The sequence below is a fragment of the Gracilinanus agilis genome, chromosome 2 (genome assembly GCF_016433145.1).
Source record: "Gracilinanus agilis isolate LMUSP501 chromosome 2, AgileGrace, whole genome shotgun sequence".
Lineage (NCBI taxonomy): Eukaryota > Metazoa > Chordata > Mammalia > Didelphimorphia > Didelphidae > Gracilinanus > Gracilinanus agilis.
Window position 1 is genome coordinate 646,616,834 of NC_058131.1, and position 21,242 is coordinate 646,638,075.

Below are 21,242 nucleotides of genomic sequence, written 5' to 3' on the forward strand. Positions count from 1 at the left end.
TAGTTACAGAGGAAAATAAAAAAAAAAGAATCTCCATTATAGTTATTATTGCTATTACTTGCTTACAAAATAGGAAACTCCTTTTAAGGATAATAAAGAAAGGTATTCTTGGTCTTTGAATGTCTTTTCATCAGAAAGAGCACTGGACTTCCAATCTTTGCTCTTTCACTTAGAATCACAAATTTTGGAGCTGAAAGGGACTTTGGAGTTCTAGTCCAATTCCTTCATGCTGCAAATAAAGAAACCAGAGCTTTAGAGAGGTAGTATAGCTTCCCAATATCACATAGCTAGTAAGTGTCCAAGACAGGATCTGAATCTAAGTCCCTTGATTCCCAATCTAATGTGCTTTCCACTGCTGGCTGTGTGATCTGGGGCAAGTCATTTAATCTCAAATTCCCTATCTTTTTTTTATCATCAATAGAGATGCTGCTACATCATAGGGTCATTGTGAGGATCAAGTGAAACCAGGTATGTGGGGGCAGCTGGGTAGCTCAGTGGATTGAGAGCCAGGCCTAGAGACAGGAGGTCCTAGGTTCAAATCCGGCCTCAGACACTTACCAGCTGTGTGACCCTGGGCAAGTCACTTGACCCCCATTGCCCATCCTTACCACTCTTCCACCTAGGAGCCAATATGCAGAAGTTAAGGGGTTAAAAACAAAAAACAAAACAAAAAAAAAACCAGGTATGTGAAAGTAATTTGTAAACTATAAAATACTATTCAAATATGAAAAATTATCAGAATTTATGTTCTACCATTCTCAACAAAATTCCAGTGTGGCAAAAATGGATAGAGAGCTGGCCTTGAATTCAGGTAGACTTGAATTAAAACCTTACCCTGGGCAAATGATTTAACCTCTCAGTGTTCTAGGCAACTCTAAGATAATAAATTTCAGAGAATATGGCAGCTCTTATTATAAAGGGTGTTAACTTATCTGGGAGTTCCTAATGCTAATAAAATTGTAGGTCCCTATATTTGCTATCAGTGTAATACAAAGTAAAACTGAAGGGTCATAGAACCATAGATTAGACGACATAATAGATGCAATGTGCTTTTCAAACCTGAAAGTGCTATATCCATGTGAGCTATTGTTATCACAACTAAAGGTCACTTCATCCAACTCCCTCAGTTTACAGAGGGGCAAGCCAAGCTCTAGAAAGAGGGAATGACTTTTCCCAGGTTACTTAAGTAGTAAAGTTTGGGAGGTGGGTTTTACCCTTAGACTTCTGTTTCTAACTTTCGTCGTCTTACCTTTGTACCGTGGTTACAAAATGATGGAAGCAAACAGAACTGTTTGGTTATAGAAATGATAAATATACATGAAATAATGTATTAATATTGTCTTTAGACCTTTAAAAAAGATATCCTAATTTTTACTTCTTGTAATTTCAGTCAACATAATTTATTTTTAAAAATAACATTTGATAAAAACCAGCCAGGCATTATCTTGCTTCAGAGTAATTTCCAAATTTTTTTTACAAAGAATGAAACCTTGGGTTATGAGTAGGCCAGATGGCTACCCTTTCTGTATACTTTCTCATTCTTGCCCCTATTTCTCCTAAAAATCATAATCACCAGGAAGGGGAAAAAGACCTATCAGATGTCAAGATGTCTCTTTTTTTAGAGAAAGTGCTACTATCAGCCTCTGGTCTATAGGAATCTATTTCCCTTCTCTTCTTCCTTTCTCAGGGTCTAGAAATAGCATAGAAATAGCACTGAGGAGAAAGCGTCTTGGTTCATAGGTAAAGCTTGAAGTAACTCTTGAGTATACATATTTCATTAAATGAGATGTAGTGAAATATGGGCAGCAGAATATTAGAGGAAGGAATTACTGTGTGGTATCAGCACCTATGTATTACCTGGAATGGGAGGAATTTTTACAAAATGTAGTAAAATGGAGGGACACAGGGTTACAGGTGAGAGAGGGAAGAGAGAAAATAGAGAACAATCCCATGTTAAACTGTGTAAATGCTCTGGGAAAGAGCTTAAATATCTTCCCTCCTGAAAGAACATGAATCTTATAACCATGGAAAATATTCTAAATTAGTTAATTAAATAAAATTAAAAAAAAAAGAAAACATATCTACCCTCCTGTGAAAGTTATTCTGAGGGGAAAGATAATAATTCTAATGTAGCAGCAGATAAAATAGGGATAAAATAATAACCGACTAGTATAAGGATGATATTAGAAAATAAGTATTGTTTTATTAGTTTAAAGATAAGAAACAGAGAAGCTGGCTTGAGGAAGAATTGGAGTTTCAAATAGAACTGAAAGAGAGTGTTAATTTCAACTGGTGGCAGTTATAACCATTATTTCTATGACAGTTACACTCTCTGGGTATGGCAGTTGACAGAGCCACACACAGCTTCTTTCTCTCTCAGGGCTAGAGAAGGTAACATCTTTGTCTCTCTCTATCTCTGTCTGGGTAAAAGACTTGAAGGAGTAGAATGTTTTCTTTTCCAACTTGGGAAACACTATTTATTTGTCTGTTACTGTCTATAGATTGGTTAAACTGTGAAAAGACCAAACAAAATCTGGTCTTTGGTTTGGACTCTAAGTCTGTTAAAGCTCAGAATCCTAACTTGATTCTTGTGAAGACTCAACCAGCTAGCCTTGGTTATCTTTATAACTTAAAGGCGAAGTTAAGAGTTAGAGTGGTTAAGTTAAGAGTGGTTAAGAGTGGTTAAGACAAGAGGTTCCTTGTGGGACCTGGGAGTTTATTTGGGTGGAGTTAGAATCCCTTAGAATTTCCATTATATATATTTAAATAAATATTTTTCATAAACAAGAGTCTCTTTAGCATTCCTTGCACCTGGCCCTGAAGGGAAGTTCATCTTTGAGCCTCACTTCACTTACCACTGAAGATACTTTGATAACATCTATCAAAAGTATCTAGAAACAATTTTGAACCTTTGTTTTCTAGTTCTTTGTCTTTATTTGTATGCTTGCCTATTATTATTTTTACACTAGATGAGACTTTAAAGTTTGTAAATCTTTTTATGCATGTCTCAAGTGAGCTTTCCAGGAGCTCTGTGCAGTAGGATGCCCATTTTACATGTGAGGAAATGGAAACAGAGGGGCTAAGTAAGTAACTTGCCAATGGTCCTGCATTGGAATCTGGCTGAGGGAAAGGCATGAAAGCATTGAGGATAAACCCAAAGTGAGAAGACAGTTAGCAGACAGGTAGGCAGAAAGAAAAGAAATAGTGGCAAGAAGCAGGTTTGGGGAGAAGATCTTCTCTTCTGTTTTGAGAATGCTGAGTTTGGGGTCATTGTGCGCTATATAAGTGGTGTCACCTGTGACCGGCTGATGCCAAGTCCGGCTCTCCGTCCCTCTTCTGGTGCCTTTCTCTGGAGGAAGAAACTTGTTTCCCTCAGCCTCTATTTCCAAGTTGGTGACAATACCTTTTTCTAGAGAAGCATTGTTGGGTGTGGAGTTGGGAGCCCCAAGTTTGATCCCCAACTCTGCCCTTGCACAACTTGTGTGACCGTGAATGAGTCATGTAAAAAAAAAAAAACTAACAAGAAAGAAACTAACAAGAAACAAGAAGCATATATGAAGCTCTTACTGTGTACTAGGCACTGGGCCAAATGCTGGGGATACAAAGATAGGCAAAAAACAGCCCCTGCCCTCAAGGAGCTCACAATCTAATGTCATACAAACAACTATTAGCAATATATATATATATATATATGTATATATGTATATACATATATATATACACACATACATACACACATACACACACACACACACATATAAACTTGGAGGCAATTGTAGAAGAAAACATAAACGTTAAGAGGGAGCAGAAAGGTTTCTTGCAGAAGGCAAGACCTTAACTTGAAGGAACTTGAGGGAAGCCAGGAAGAGGAGACAAGGAAGGAAAGCATTCTAAAGATGGCAGACAGCTGGTGAAAAGCACAGAATTGGAAAATGGGGTGTCTTGTGCAAGATTTTAAAAAACAATCAAAATGGGATACGGTGGGTGGGGTGGGGTGGGGTGCAGGCAGCTGGGTGATTCAGTGGATTGAGAGCCAGGCCTAGAGACAGGAGGTCCTGAGTTCAAATCTGATCTTTGACACTTCCCAGCTGTGATACCCTGGGCATGTCACTTAACCCCCATTGCCTAGCCCTTCCCATTCTTCTGTCTTGGAACCAATACACAGTATTAATTCTAAGATGTAAGGTAAAGGTTTTTAAAAAACCAAACCAAACCAAACCAAAGGATTTTATATTTGATCCTGGAAGTGATAGGAAGCCTCTGGAATATCCTGAATAGATCTGCACTTTAGGAAGACTGCTTTGATGACTGAATGGAGGATGGCCTGGAGTGGGAAGAGACTTATAGAGGCAGAGAAGACTAGAGTAATAGTCCAGGTGTGAGGTGATAGGGGTCTGGACCAGATTGGGGGCAATGTCAGAACAGACATGGGATATATACAAGAAATATTAGGAATGGACAGGACGTGGCAACAGATTTTATGTAGGATAACATGGAGATGAGAAAATGAGTAGTCAAAAATGACACCTAGATTGTGAATCTGGGTAAATGCGAGGGTGGTGGGAGCAATAGGGAATTTAGGAATAGGAGAAGGTTTTTGAGGAAAGATAATAATTTAGATTTTGCCTCTTCAAGGGCATGAATGAGAAAAGAAGATGTAAAAAAGTTTTGTAAAACAAATGTTATACAAAAGAAATTTTAGAATGAAAAAACCTACCCTGTTGGATTTGTATAATGCAGCCTCTGCTGATTTTCGATCACAAGAACCAGCATACCATGGTTTGCAATGAATTTCAGCTTCCTGCAGAGCCAAGAGCACATTAAAATTACTACTACATAGGAGAGACTAGAGAGACCTCTATATCATTTAGATGCACAAGGAGAGAGCATGGAAAGAGGGCAAGATTTGCACTTTCCTCTTTGCCACTGAATATCTATAGTTTTGACCTTGGAAGTCTCTCCAACTCTCTGGGCCTGGCAATTGCTCATTCTCCATATCTGTAAAATAAGGGTTGGACTATATGGCCCCTCTCTATTTATGACCCCAAGAACTGAGATACTCTGTGTGTGTTGGGGTGGGGAGGAGGGTGATTACAAGATTACAAGACAGAATTATAAAACTTTTGGAAGAAAAAAAAAGCACACAGCAGATGGTGGTTTGAACCCTTCTCTTGTCTGCATCTGTAAGAAACTCAAAGAAAAGGCATTCTTCCTCTTTGTTAGAGAAGTGGGAATCACCACTCGCCACCTCTGGGACCTCAAACGTGACCGCAGCAAATGGAAAAAGGATCTCTCCACCAGCGGGCTCCCTCTTCTCCTTCCATGGCTTCATTTATGATCTCTAGGCAGTCAGTTTCCAAATCTATAGATTTCCCACCTCTCTGCCTGGAACTCCCATCCCATATTTCCAGATATTTCCTGAGGGAGCACCATCTAGATTTCACACCATAACCTCAAACCCAACATAGCTAAAATGGAACTCTCGTCCCTCACCGCATAACTGTATTTCTCTTGCCCCACGATCGTTCTCCCTGTTTGCTACCTAGACTTGGAACCTTGGACTCCACTTTGGTTCCTTCCTCTCCTCCAGCCTCCCTCCTCCCCTTCCCGACACAATCAGGTCCTAAGTCTATCTTGATAATAACTCACTCTCCCTCCTCTGTTTCCCTTCTTACGGCAGCTTCTGTAGTTCAGACTCTCCTTATCTCCTCCCTAGCTGGCCTTTCCGTTTCCTTCCTCTCTTATTTACTTTCTCTTTAATCTGGTTTTCATCGTGCTGCCTCAGTGAGCCTCTAAGGCAGCACCATGCAGGGAAGAGATTCCTGTGCTTGGATCAGGAGGACGGAGCTGGAACAGCCACTCTAGCGCTGGGTGACCTCAGACAAACCGATGCAGCCTTAATCCCCTCATCCTAAAACTGGGTTCATAACGCTCACACTAGCAACCTCACAGAGTCGCTGTCAGGAAAGTGCTCTGTAACCCATGAGGTTTTTTGTTTGTTTGTTTTTTTAATGGGAAAAAGTCATTATTGTTAGAAATGATAAGAGAACACGCTTTAATTATATCACTCCTCTACTAAAAATCTTTATTTTTTTAACTTTGCTTTGAATAAAAATATAATAATTTATTTCTATGTTTGAGGTCCTGGACAAGTTGGCCTCTCAAATCATATATTTTTACTTTGTTGTTAGTCGTGTCCGTAGCCCTAATACTGGCCATCATCCATGGATTTTCTCTCTGTTTTTTTTTTTAACACCCTTACCTTCCATCTTAGAATCAATACTGTGTATTGGCTCCTTGGTGGAGTGGTAAGGGTGGGCAATGACTTGCCCAGGGTCACACAGCTGGGAAGTGTCTGAGGCCAGATTTGAAACAAGAACCTCCTGTCTCTAAGGTCTGGCTCTCAATCCACTGAGCCACCCAGCTGTCCACCATGGATTTTCTTGACGAAGACACTGGAGTGCTTTGCCATTTTCTTCTCCAGTGCATGAAGGCAAACAGAAGATAAGTGAGTTATAGAGCTAGTGTTTGAGGCTAGAATAAACTCAGCTCTTCTTCATTCCAGCTTGCATATCCTCCAGCTAAACTGGACCTCTTCTCTTACCCTGCCTCCATCTTTCCCTTTTTCTGCTCTCAGTGCCATTGCTTCTTCCGGGGTGAGCCTTAGCCTGGCTACCTGTTGAAATCTTTCCTTTCCTTCAAGGCTTCACTCAGTCGTCACCTCCCCTCTGAAGCCTTCTCTGAGATTCCCAGCTGAGAGTCGTCACAAATTTGGAGCATCACCTTGTTTGGGTTTCTTCTTTGCACACGCCTTACTATTTTAGCTCCCAACTCTTGTGTGTGCCAATGTCTAGACTCAAACACATGCCTAGAAGAGTAGATACACCCATGCAGGAGTACACAAGGGCAGCTAGGCGGTGCCATAGTGCATAGAATGCCAGGACTGGAGTCAGAAAACTCATCTTTGTGAGTTCAAATCTAGCCTCAGATACTTCCTAGCTGTGTGACCCTGGGCAAGTCACTTAACCCCAATTGCCCGTGTTTCATCCTCATTAGGTTGCAAGCTGTGTCTCACACGGTCTTCACTTCCCTAGTGATTTGCATCTAGCAGGTACTCAGTAAATGTTTGTTAAATTGAATTAAATGAAAGAGTTCATGAAATGTCCACACATCTAACTCCATTTAAGTTCTATCTCTAACTAAAACTCTTTCTTCTCTGCTGCTGTGTTCTTCACCAGTTGAAGAGTTGATACAAACAGGACTAAATTCATACCTGATCTGACACACAGGAATTGGCTGGAAAACTGGGTAATGGAATATCCATACTGGAACTCAGCACCTCTGGAGGCTCTAAAAAAGATTTGAGTGACATATGTAAAACCCAGTAGAATTACTCATTGGCTAAGGTGGGGGGGTGGGAGGAAGGGAAAGAGCATGAATCATGTAACCATGGAAAAATATTCCAAATCAATTAATTAAATAAAAATTTTCAATTTAAAAATAAAAAAATAAAAAGGATTTGAGATGAGTCAAATAGAGAAATGCAAGGCTTAGTCTCTTGCCTCAGTGAGTTTACAATCTGGTTGGGAGATTCGGCAGAAACATGACAACCAACTATAGGATTACATAAAATATGATATAGGTGAAGGCTTGTCTATGGGTTAAAAGTGTAAGAGATGTTAGAAGGAGGCAGAAACCAGCCGGGGCTGAGTGGTCAGTAAGAGCTTTGTGGAGGAGGTGAAATTGCAGCTGGGCCTTGCCACATGGGTAGGAATTGAGGAGGTAAACAGAGAGAAGCATGAACAAAAGAAAGGCAGAGATTAACCCGACTTGTCATTTCATATAGTTTGCTCAGTTTTAGGATCAAACAGTTATTTGGAGAGAAGAGAAAAGGAAAGAGATTGATATTTGATTTGCATTTTATTAACACTAATAGTGGCACACAAGTGAATAGAATGGACAAGGATCCAGTCTTACTAAAACAAAGTTTTAAATTCTTTTAAAAAAGTCATCCATCTATGTCTTCCTACCCCCAAACAGAATTTGAATAGACTTTGAAACATGACAGTAAAATTTAGGTCAATTCACGTTTTAGTAGGTGAACCTTCTAGAGTTGTCATTGTCTTGTAGTGGACCTGACGATGATCCTGTCTGAGTTTACCTAGACTGGCACTTACATGATGGGCATATATTGAAGAGCATTTCTCAAAACTTTCCCTGTAGTGGGACCTGCTGAGGCTTTCACTTCATTTCCACAGTGTTGAAGAACTCAAAGTTACCTTCATGTCAGGATGAGGAATTGGAAGAGAAGCATGAGCTATTATTAAATTAAATATTATGAAATACTATTTGATTGGTTGGTTGCCTATACTTATGAAATTAGCCAGAAAATGAATGGCCAAATCACTTAATTCTATACAATCTTATTGCAAATAAAACCATCCTTGATTTTATTATCAGTAGCTCATTTCACTTACTTGGTGGAGGTACAGGTTTCTGTTGGATTGGTCTGAAATAAAACAGTAGAAATTTAGATAAGGATAAAATGGAGCATGATTCAATTAACCTTTTATTTTAATGATAAAGATTTATAAAGAGTATACAGAGAGACAATTATCAATGAGCATGTCTGAAGTACTAGCTATGTAACTTTGGGTAAGTTAAGTCAACTTTCTGGGCCTCAATTTCCTTATCTAAAAAATGATGAATAAATGAGGGGGTATAATGTGGGAATGGTAAGGGGGATCATATATGGGAAAATATTTTATCTGCTTCACTGCAGATGTCACTATCTATAGTGATGAGAGAGAACATAAAGAACAAAATAATTCTTACTTGTTGACTGTGGGAAACGCTGGTTGTTGTCGGAGTTCCAGCCTCTGGCCAGGCACTCTGGTTCGATGACGTTCAGCAGGTACAGGCTTTTCTACATGGGGAAAGTTCTCAGTTCAGGGTTAGGAGGAAACACAATTTTTTCTGCAAAACCACAAAACTGAGTGGGAAGAACTAATCCATGACCTGCTTTGCCTATGCTTAATTTCGTAATGCATCTGTCTATCCTAGCAGACAGACACAGAGTTTGGTGTCATGTCATGAGGAAGCCATGGCTTATGATTCTAAAAGAACACCAAGGAATACTCCCAGAGTCTCTGGCCTCGTGTCACTAGGTTTATAGCACAATCCTCCCAAGTTCAAAGAAGGGAGACTTAAGAATGATGCCTCCAGGCTGCTGTCTCAGACTGAATGTCAGCTCCTTGCATGGGCTATGCTCAGTCTCCTTTGAAAGTAGAGATTGGGGGTCCCTGTCCTATGTGCACCAATGTGAGAAGGAGAACCTTCTGGACAGCAGTACGTGACCAAATGAACGCACGGAAGAGGGGATGGAAGTGCCAGGGAGTGTGGCTTCAGCTCGTTGTAAGAAAGAACCTTGTAATAATAAAAGCTATCCAAAAGTGGGCTGAAAGGGCTTGAATTCAGATCTCAGCTCGGCTATTTAACTTGTTTGGGCAAAGCACTTAAGTCTTCTGGGTCTCAGTTTGACCATCAGTCCAAAGGGACAGGGAGAGGAAGGCCATATTACTTGATGGTCTTTGAGGTCCTTCTCTCTCTAGCTCTTGCTGTTTCTAGAAGCTTTAGATGTCAGAGAAGAGCTTCCCATTTCGTTGGTTCATAGATTTAAAGCTGAAAGGGCCTTAGAGGCCAGTTGGTCCAATCTTCTCCTCCAGTTACCCAGATAAAGAAATTAAAGGTCCAAGATGTTAAGCCACCTAGTAAGTAAATGATGGGAGACTTAGAATTTGGAGCTTCTGACTATAAATTCAGATCGCTTTCCATTGGGTTACTATGCCTTCTGCTCAGGGCTGGGCTAGATCACCTTCTAAGGTCCCCCCTAACTCTGAGACTCGTGCGTTCATTGCTCTTTTCTTGGTGCTATAAAAGATCCTGATATTTTGAAGATGTACATGGGTAAGCTCCAGAGGAGAGTTAGTAGTTTAGGCCTTTTCTAGACTCCAGGCTGCTCCTGTATTTTTTGTGTCATGGACCCCTTTGGCAGTCCAGTAAACCCTAGGGACTCCTTCCCCAAATCATGATTTTAATGAATTGAAGAAAAAGCTAAATTTCAATGAGAGGTTAATAAAAATAAAGATGTATTTTTTCCTCATCCAAGTTCAGGGACCCCCTGAAATCTAGACATGGACCCCAGGTTAAGAACCCCTTCTCTAAATGATTGGAAAGGCAAAAGAACAAGTGTTATTTAAACTCTGATTTATTTATTTGGCTCACTTCAAAGCCTGGTTTTGAGTGAGTAATTTTTCACTTTTGAAGAGGCTGTATCTGGTTATTTTAATTCTCTGAGCCTCAGTTTCCTCTCTGTAAAATGGGTTTAGACCTGAGGACCCTCCGAGGACCCTTCCTGCTCTTGTCTTATTTTGAAATCAGCATGGCTCTCTGCAGATGGGTAGATTCCACTACCAGGGTTGGGACATGGTTATCACACTTGGTAATAGGATGATTTGTGGTTAAGATTGCTATTTGTAGAAGGTACTTTATTTTGTTTTAAGAAATGAATACTCTGTTTACAATAAGTACTTACAAAGTCATTTCCAAGGGGTGCCTCTCCTACTCCCTCCTCCCCACCCCTATGCAAAACAAAACAAGAAGAAAAAAAAAAGCTCTATGTGCATTTACCTTCATGATCACTCCAGGTGTTCTGATGAGGAAGCCCTGGGGCCTGCAAGAATAAAATAAGGCTGTGCAATTTGACAGAATTTAAAAAGAAGCACTTTATAATACAGTGGGAAATCCTGGCAATGTTATTAAAATAGACATTTCAATAGAGCATTTCTTCTCATGTGTAGTTGACATCTAATCAGTTTTGTGCAAAAACTATCTTTAAAATTGCAGAAATATTCACCAGTTTAACCAACTATATATACACATATAGTTAGTTATTATATATGCACACACATATATAATAACAACAAGCATAAATTTAAAACTAGAATATAGCTTTTCTCTGGCAAAAGCAATAATTGATATGACTTTGTTTATAGCAATTCAAAGGCTGTTTTGCACCCAAAGGGCTAATGAATGCTGGTGACTGACACCTATGAACAAATGGATGATGATAATTATTGGCAATTGGTCTTATCCAGGGATTCCCAACCTATAGGCTGAGGTCCTGGGGATAAATCAGCAAAGACATTTTCTGTATTGACAACATTGTCTTCAAGGAATCTCCAGATTGACTCATTTCCCAAAGTGTTAAAGCAAAAGTCAGACAAAGATTGAATTAACTATGAATTGGGTTTGCCTTTCCCTCCAAGGAATGAGTTAAAAAAAGAAATGGTAAACAAATAAGCCAGGATTAGCTTACACCAATCAAAAACTTTTAAGTAGCACATCTCAATCACTCAAGCATTTGTGACTATTGCTGTCCCTTCTTTTCTAAGTCTCAGTTAACTCATATCATCAGAATGTTATTCCTTCGCCTTTTCTAAAATCTATAAAAGTGCCCCACTTTCTGTAGTTCAGCAGGAAGTCTTGGAGCTTTGGTTCTGTGGGCCTCCCCAGGAATATGATCTTTTCACAGTGGTGGCTCTGTGTAGTCTTTCTTGATTATATTCTCCTTGTTCTGATTAAAGACCTGTGCTTATAACCACATTGGTAGTTCTGATTTTTTCCCATGTTGAGAGTATATTGAATTAACTATAATAATTAGCATTTATATAGCATGTTAAGGTTTACAAACTGGATGACATTTGTCATCTTACATGATCCTTTCATTAACCGTGTCAGGTAGTTGCTATTATTAATACCCATTTCTTTTTTACAAATTTACAAATGAAAAAACTGAGACTGAGAGAGGTTAAGAGATTTGACTGGGGTCCCACAGGTAGGAAGTAGGAATCCAACTCAGATCTTCTTGATTCCAATTCTAATAATATACTGAACCATATCACTCACACTGATGCCTCACATTGATATGTATTTCCATTTTTTCAAGTATATAGAGGTACTATAGTAGTTTATTAAATCCAAATTCACTTAAAAGTTTTAGTGAGATGGTTAAATAAAAGGAGGAAATACACCTGAGCTCTACCCCACAATTCCTCCATACAAATGTTAAAAACAATGCCAAAATTCTGAAAAAAATATAAGACATGTTACAGAATTTCATAGCAAAAATAACTAATCTAGAAAACAGATCAAGGAAATTATTTGAGAATCATTGGAACCAACTTAAAGCCAACTTAGTTGACAGGGAATCCATACTCCAGCACTTAGAATTTTTGTGAGAGTTGCCTCTTTGGCAAGTCTGCTAGAGTGTAGAGATATTTACTAAGGCCATAACGATTGCTTCCACTATAACTGTACTCTCCTTAAGAGGCATAACTTCAACTACATTTTTATCATTGCTAAGCATGTTCTCATTAAGAAAGGATATCTTTGTTTTTGTTTTTTTGAAAAATCATTTCAGCTTTTAACCAGGTTCATTACTGGGTTATATCTCCAGAACTTTGAAACAAGGTCAGAAATACACCCTAAAGTTGAAGCTAAAGAGATTTTAATATCAAAAGAATGTTAGTTAACTATCCAAGTTTTCTCTCCTATCTCTTCAAACCTTATAACTTATATATTGAAGAAATTAAAGTGTCTCCTGAAACTCTCTTAATTGGAAATCTTTCTGAATTTCAGCTGAGATAAAATAAGCCACAAACTAGTCAAATGTATACTGATACTTTCTGAAATAATGTCACAACCTAGGGGGTCTGCACTAAGTTTAGAAAAAGAAGACCTAAAGGGTAAAGGAAATCAATGTTTGTCTAGCACTGTTGGAGGAAAAAGATACTCTGATTTCTACTTAGTGGTAGACATGATTCAGTAACCATAGAGTTAAGAAGGTCTAGATAGAAATCAATAACCTTTGAGTTAAGAAGATCATTAATCCGGGTACCATAGTTTGATGGAAATGTCTCTTGAGAATATCCAATTCCCTTTGTTATGATCTTATGTGTACTATCAATCTTCTGGCCTATAATTTGGTCTCTGCACTGGACCTACTAGAGAACGTATGCTATGCAAAAGACTAACATCTGTGGATCTAAGATTACTTTAATAAATTAACATTCTAGTTTGTGAGTTAGTGTCTCTTCTAGATCTCTTGGCACACACCTGGAATCCCAGCTAAGAGGGACACTGAGCCTAATAAATCTCTTGAGCTCAAGAGTTCTGAGCTGAAGTGAGTTATTGATCATGTATCTGAACAAAGCCTGGAATCAGTGTAGTGAGATCCTGGGAGTAGATGGCCGCCATGTTGTCTAAGGAGGTGGGGAACAAATTCAGGTTATGAACAGAATAGGTCAAACCAAGCTCTTGTGCCAATCATAGTGGGAATAGACCCAGGAGTAACCCCTGCATTTCCAGCTGGGCAAGATAGAGAGGCTCAGTTTTATAGAAAACAGCAATAACAAATCAATATCTCCTGAGTTTGATCAGTGTGAGCCTATCCCTCAGAGTGATCTCCTGTGAGTGAGCTGATAAAATAGAATTTCTGAGGTCTAGATTTGACCTCAGAAGATATCATCAAGGCATGACTAGTAAAAATGGACCAGCCTGAATTATCAGCTGGACTATCTCTCCCTCCTGGTCATCTTTCTTCTAATGTCAATGCAAAGTTGTCCAATACCAGTAGATGTTACAGAAAAGATAATACCATCTTTTATTAAAACCACAGATTCAAAATCAACTTACTGTCTTCAGCTGAGTTGGTGTTTTCTTTCTGGGGAATAAAAAAAATCATTTGTAGAGAAAATTTATGAAATGGCCCAAGTAAATTTAAACCAAATCAGAAGTAAATGTCCTACAGAGCTGTCCCTTTTGGACAACAGAAGGGGGAGTGAGTTTTGCTCTGCTGGTTTGTGGAGAATTCAAGGGGAAACCAAGTTAAATGCCTTTAGTTGAATGAAAAAAATTTGAAGCTTCTGAAAAATGCCTGGCAGGACACTATTAACTAACCCGTGGCCAGGTTCTGAAAGGAGACCAGAAATAGCTGACAACTATAAAGTATCTTCATGGTGTGCAAATTCTCTTGACACATATATTATTTCATTGGACTCTTACAATCTTCCTGTTGTGGTCAGCTTCACTGCCCTCAAATATAAGTGCTCAAGGTACAGAACTGATAGCTCTAAAACTTGCCTATATAATTGCCAAAGATAAAAAGGCAACAATGTACACAGACTCTAGATATGCATTTAGAATATGTCATGCAGTGGGTATATTATGACTCTAAAGGGGGGTTTTAAACCTCTTCTGGAAAATGTATCACAAATGCAGAAATCATTAATGAAGTTCTTTCTGCTCTCCAGCTACTTGAAATCCTAGCTGTAGTTCATTGCTCTGCCCATACAGGTGGAACTGACCCTATCTCTAGAGGGAACCACCTGGCAGATTCTACACCAAAGCTCTCTGCCTTAGAAGGACCTGAATTGATTTTAACATTGGCAACTAGGAATGACTCAAATTTATTGCTCTCTTATAATGAACAGGAAGTGAGAAAGTGGAAACAAAATTTTAAAACAAAACAGATCAATGGGGTATGGGTGTTAACTGAAGGAAAACCCCTTCTCCCTAGAAGTTGTTTTTTTTTAATCACCAAATATGCTTATCTGTTCACAAAAACAGTCACTTTGGCACTCAGGGCATTATGGACTCTGTTAAGAAAGTATGGATAGCCCCTGGTATAACTACCATAGCCTCTAAAGTGTTGTACAGCCTGCCCTACCTGTCAAGCTTACAACCAGCATGACTTTTGTGGCAAAGCTTTTGGTGGGTGTCCTCTGGCTTACACAACTTTTGAACATTTACAAATTGACTTTATTACTATGCCTAAGGCTGGATATTATGAATTTTGTCTGGTTATAGTGGTTCATCTGACCAGATGGCCAGAAGCGTTTCCTAGCACCTGAGCCACAGTGGCTTTTGTTGCCAAGGTGTTCTTAAAAGAAATCATTCCTTGCTTTGACCTGCCAGCATGAATTGATTCAGACAGGGGAACTCATTTTACTGACTCTGTTTTATCTCAAATTTATTCTTGTTTGGGGATCACTCCCAAATTTCATGAACCATACCATCTCCAGAGCTCAGGCCAAGTTGAGAGAATGAATAGAAACCTTAAGACTATGATTAGAAAATTGTGCACTGAGACTCATTTAAAATGGCCTGAAGTTCTCCTTCTAGCTCTGCTTTATCTTTGAAACAGACTCAGGGGACATCTACATATCTCACCATTTGAGATGCTTTTTGGACATCTCCCCCACACAGACTAAGCCTTTTTATCCTGCATGCACATCATTGCTCAGGGGTGGGGGGTAGGGAATGGGACACTTCTATTGCTTCATATATATAGGACTTACAAATCAAATTGAGAGAACTCCATGAATCTGGAGCTGTAGTACAAGCAGGACCTCTAGACTTCTCACTCCATGACCTTCACTCAGGAGACAAGGTGTACATAAAGAATTTCCAGCACACTGGAGGAACTCAGCCTGCTGGGGAAGGCCCATTTTAAGTACTATTAACCACTCCAACAGCTATTAAAATCAGAGAAAAGGACTCTTGGATTCATTGCTCACATGTAAAATGGCTACCTTCTATTGGCATTAACTGTATCCTATTATTAATTGTCTTTACTTGTACCCTCTCCTATGACTAGACTGGAGATAATGCCATTATAGAAGTCCATAGACAAGTTGGACACTGTTTTGACTGACACAGTGGATTCCTGAATATTTGTATTATTGCTTTTCTTTTTATTTGCAATAGAATATTTGAATTTTTCCTTCTCTTCTTATTTTTTGTATTTGAAGTAAATGGAATTATTATTAATGTTTTTGATTTTAAAGGATAAGTTTATAATATCCATTAGTCTTAATATCAATGCATACTGAAAAGCTTTAGACTATAGAAATCTGCTATTGTTTTTTAAATATTCTGGGATTTTTATTAATGATTGTGTCTGATTTCAAAAAAGGGGATTACAAAAGAGTCACTGTACAGTGCCAAGAAGCACAAGGTCAAGGAGATCAACAATCTTTGTGAGATTTATGAGGATATGAGTCAAGACAGAGGACTTGTTTGAGATTTGAGGAAGCGGCTGTTTGATAATGTCAGAAGATGGACTCCCCCATGCCACATTCCAACAAGTATCTTAGTTTGGCTGCCATTTTGGCTCCCCTATCCCTAAGATCAAAGGTAAAATCAGACCAGGGAATCATATTTCCCTTTTACATCAGAATCTAGTCCCTTTTTCTCATTTATAATATGGCAATTTTCTGTAATCCTGGCTGCTGTTAGATAAGTACAGTGTTGCTGTATTTGTCCTGTATGTTTGTAGGACATAAGTAATTTTAATTGGGTCTTGTTAGTGATCCAAGGACTTGTTGTGAGTTTGTTTATTCTTTATTTTGCTTATAATTTTATTATTATTATGGGGTAATCCTGGTGTTGGTTGACATCCTCCTGGGGGGGGGGGTTGTATGATGGTTGTCCTAAAATCCAGAGTTTGAAATCTTTTGGAGGAATTTTAGGAGAAAAGACTTGCCAGCACCTTGAATTGGGAAGGCGAATCTTTGGAAGAGGGTGCCACAGAGACGCCTGCAGAAACCACATGCTGTGTTAAGAGATCCAGAATAAACTGAACTGAAGGGGGCTGAACACATTTATTCTGAATGTAAACTCTTATGCCAAAGGGGACTGCCCCCAATTGGCTTTTTGTCAATATGTCTATTAATTATTGTTTTTGTCTTCTTTCTTTTTTATTTCCCTCTTGTTTCCAGGTTGCTGTAATTCCCCCTTAGAAAGTGCAATATTTTATACACCTTTAGTGGGAGAATCCTTAGAGGTATAGGTAGGTTATTTGAAATGATTCATTGGGAAGACTATGTGTCTCCCACTAGAATCACAGGGGGGATTGTGAGAAGTGAATTTGTGTGTTGATTTGATCATTCAGAGATTTGAACTTCCTTTCTATTTGTTTTGAATTTGAGTCAATTAGCAACCATGAAATCGATCCCACAGGGACCTGCCCCCTGGGTGGTGCCAGGCTAATTGAAAAACTGGGACTGGTTCCTAGGGAGTGATATAAGAGAGCTAGTGAGTGTACTAAGGATTTATAAGATGAGACCCAGGAGGAAGCTAGGTTCTGGGGAGGGCAACTGCCATATTTTTCTCACTGGAGCTTCTAAGCCCAATGAGCAATCTTTAGATATCTAATTTAGTTTCCTGAAAAGGTTTCCCCACTGGGCTACTCTGAAGGGGTTTCCCACTGAGGAGGCTGCCATCCCAAGGTCCCATAATTGTATTCTCTGTCTCCTGATGATTGGGACTCTTATCTTTACTTTGCAAAAAAGACCTATGAGTCCATCACCATGGGATGATGAGCATTCCTGAGACTATTGATCTCCAGCTCAGTCAGCTACAATAACAAGCATTTGTTTAGCTCTTACTATATGCTGGGCTGAAATCCTGAGGTTGATGCACTAAGAATCCAGAATCATCTGAAAAGGTGTAATGAGTAACAACAACAGTCTAGCCTTCGAAGCCCATTGGCCTTTTTCTTTTTTGACCATCTTCCTTTTATCTTGAACAAGAAGCAAAACAAGAAGAACCTCCTTTTGTTCTTTTGCCAAATTATCTGTGGAGCTGAGCTCATTTCCTTTTGAGAATAACTCTCCTTGGCTTTCATATAGGCTGATCCTCTTACCCTCGGTGGTGGTGGGGGGGCTGGTGGAATATTGAGGCTCAACATCTATCTTTTGTAATACTTACAAGGCTCTTGGCAGAGGTGATGGGGCTTGAATTGATGAAGGAGACTTGGGTTCCCAAGCTGTGGCATGGCTGCTATCATCTGAGCACATGTGAACATAAAAGACAGTCAGTCATAAATCTTCAGAACCTCAAATAAAATTTTCATAGTGAAATAAAACCATCATTTTTAGGCCAGGGAAGAAACATGCATTCAACCTTTTAAATAATATTTCATTATCATTATAATCTTAAAAGCTAATATTGATTGATACAGAACGTTATGGCATGCAAAGGGCTTTACTGCCGTGACTTCATATAATAATAATAATAATAATAATAATAATATAGCACCTGTTATGGATCAGGCTCTGTACTAAATGCTTTACAAATATTATTTCATTTGATCCTTGAAAAAACTCTAGGAGGTAGGTGCTATTATTCTCAATTTATAGTTGAAGAAACTGAGGCAAATGAAGGTTAAATGACTTGCCTGGAGTCTCACAGCTAGTGTTATTGGCCAGATTTGAACTCAGGTCATACTGACTCCAGGTCCACCACTCAATCTGCTGAGCCACCTAGCTAAGCCACACAATAACATTTGGAGGTAGCTAATATGGATATTTTTGTTTTGGTGCTAGACCTGTTATTTCATTGGAATAAGGAAGTCTCAGATGAGGAAAGTCTGTCTAACAACACAAAATGACATCCAGTCTGTAATTTATAGAGTTAGAGAGTTTCTTGGGGCCCTGGAAAATTTCCTAGGGTCTCAGAGCGAGTGTATATCAAAGACAAACTTGAGTTCAGGTCTTTTTGACTAGGAGGTTATCTCTTGAGTATTGGGTAATATTATTTCCTTTGTTTTACAAAAAGATCTGTGAGTTATTCATGTGAGTAATTCCTTCACAGACCTAGATAAACACCTTTTCCCACATTAATAGATGGTTTCATGAGTTATTATGTTTAATAATAGCTAGTGATCAACCTTCTGGTGATCTGTCTTCTTGAACCGGGGCTGGCTCAATGATGGGAACATCTGTCATAAAGCCTCAAAGTTGACTGAACTTGGAGGCATTGGCATAGTGTCCAGGAACACCATGATGAGGCGTTAGAAGAGGATTTTAGTGGAAATTCTTGATCCCATCCTTCTTTATTCCCATTGCTACTAACCTAACACTAGTTCTCATTATAGTCTGTCTGTAATTTAAGACAGGAATAGATAGGTTCAGGAGAGATTATGAATGGGGATGGGGCAATCTTATCAGTATCTGTGACCTCATGGCAGGTAGGCATGTCCTACCTATATGCCAGTTAACATATAAAATAAACATATAAAATAACAAATAAAATAAAAATGTGCTAAGCGTTTTTTAATTCCCCAGATAAGTACACTTAATCTTCAAGCCATAGATGCAACATGAGCTCATTTATATTTGTTGAATTAAAAGGTCCCCAAAGAGTGGCTAATTAATTGATCCTTTACTTAAAATATTCAAAACCTGACAACAGAGTTTTATGGCATCAATGATTACTCACGAGTTTTGACAGATGGTTTTTGGTATGGGGAAAAAGATGCTGTCTGAAAGAGAAAAAGAAAAAAGGACCATAAATCAAGATTTTTCTATCAGTGATTTTGTTTAAAAAAATCCAAGAACCTATTTTGTGATTTGTCAAAAGACTTTTGTCAGATCCCCATTTGGTTTTCATTTCTAAGTTGCCTTGTCTTCTGTGTAAAGGAGAAGAGACATAAATTTCTTCATTAGGAATCAGAAACTGTCTCTACTGTTGTGGCATAGGTGGTCCCTCGTTCATTTGTCTGGGGAGGGAGGAGAAATGTTCCATGGCCCAATGGAAACCATATAGGTCTGGATTTCAAGAAACCTCAGTTCCAATTCCCACTCTTAACAATGACTAGATAGGTGACCTTCAGCAAGTTTCCCCTCTCAGAAAGACTGCTTTCAAAAAAATGAGGTAATTGCTTTTAAAAGTTCAAAGAATTACTGATCTAGATCTGAAATGCACATTGGAGGTACCTCATCACCTCACCATTTACCAGATATAGAAATTGAGGCTGAGGTAACTTCATACAGGCAGTAAGAATCAGAAGCATGATTTGAACCCAGGTCCTTGAACTTCTGAATCAGTGCTTTCTCCCCATATGAACAATATATACTATTCAAATATGAGATACTATAATTGATTTTCACAAGTACAAGGTGCCAATAAATGTCATTGTGGGTCACATATTTGCATTATGTAGGTGTTCTTGATTGTAACCCTATTTGTTGGAGGGAAGAGCAAGTTGTGATAAATGTACACACTCCATGAGCTCACCCCAGTGAATCTCTTTATTCTAAAACATACACACTGAGTCTGAAGACAAACAGAAGAGTGCGGACCTCAGCAAAAACCAGTTGGTTTGTGGATGCCCCCAGGCTGTCTCTGAGATATACAATGATCATTAGGCATCCCTTACAAGTTTACTAGGCTGTTTTTCCCAAAATACACATTACTGACTATTGCAAAGACCAGAGTGTGTGAGTGGAAAGAGCACTGGACTTGGCATTGAAACTTGGCCACTTGTCAGGCAGATGACCCTGGCCAAGTCACTTAACCTCCCTAAAAGTCTCCTGAGTTTCCTCAACTGTAAAATGGGAACAGTGAAATTTGAACTAATAATCATAACAACAAACACAGAAACTGACATTTCTAGAGCCCTTTAGGGTTTTCAAGGCATTTTTACATACAATATCTCATTTGAGCTTCACAATAACACTGTGAAATAAATAACTGTTTCACAGATGAAGAAGAAAAGTGACTCATCCAGGGTCACACAGTATCCAGGTATTAGAGCCAAATCTTGAATCTAGAACATTCTAACTCCAAGGCAGGAGTCACTATACTATTAAATACCCTTTGGCCCCTTATTGGGTATTATAATGATGAAAAGAGAATTAATCAATAGACATAATCTTTTTGAGCCTAAGTTTTACATAACATACCATTTTCAATTCTACATAAAATATTGGTGAACTGTTTTTTTTTATAATTTTAATTTGTTATTCTGAACTTGACAAACACTAAGAGATATGAACTCCTTCATAAAGAGAGAAAAGAAAAATAGTACTATAAGTGAACTTTCCCCTTCTCTAAATCTCAAAAAAAACTTGAGATCACAGGCTATGGAACCCGCAACAGAAATCCCACCATTAAGAAGGGACTTTGCACATTGAATTGGATCTTACCTCACTTGCAGGAATTTCATACATTTCTGAAATAAGAAATTTAAATGTTATTTGTTAAATTGGAAGAAACTTAGGCTTTATATAAAAATCAGTTTGCTTATGAAGATGAAATAAGATAACACATACAAGGTGTCCTATAAACCATTAAAGTACTATGTAAATGCTGGCTCTCATTATTATAGAGACCAT

General features: G+C 38.6%; 1 protein-coding gene across 1 annotated transcript in view; it reads right to left on the bottom strand.

Moving 5' to 3' along the window:
- BLNK (B cell linker) overlaps positions 1 to 21,242 on the bottom strand; it is a 41,544-nt gene that overhangs the window by 4,272 nt on the left and 16,030 nt on the right. Inside the window, exons 7-15 of the mRNA XM_044660205.1 lie at positions 21,054 to 21,079; positions 19,345 to 19,387; positions 17,833 to 17,911; positions 13,756 to 13,783; positions 10,690 to 10,732; positions 8,836 to 8,926; positions 8,478 to 8,509; positions 7,274 to 7,350; positions 4,718 to 4,801 (exon numbers count right to left, since the gene is read on the bottom strand). Coding sequence (XP_044516140.1) covers positions 4,718 to 4,801; positions 7,274 to 7,350; positions 8,478 to 8,509; positions 8,836 to 8,926; positions 10,690 to 10,732; positions 13,756 to 13,783; positions 17,833 to 17,911; positions 19,345 to 19,387; positions 21,054 to 21,079 — 503 coding nt within the window. The remainder of the gene's footprint in view (positions 1 to 4,717; positions 4,802 to 7,273; positions 7,351 to 8,477; positions 8,510 to 8,835; positions 8,927 to 10,689; positions 10,733 to 13,755; positions 13,784 to 17,832; positions 17,912 to 19,344; positions 19,388 to 21,053; positions 21,080 to 21,242) is intronic.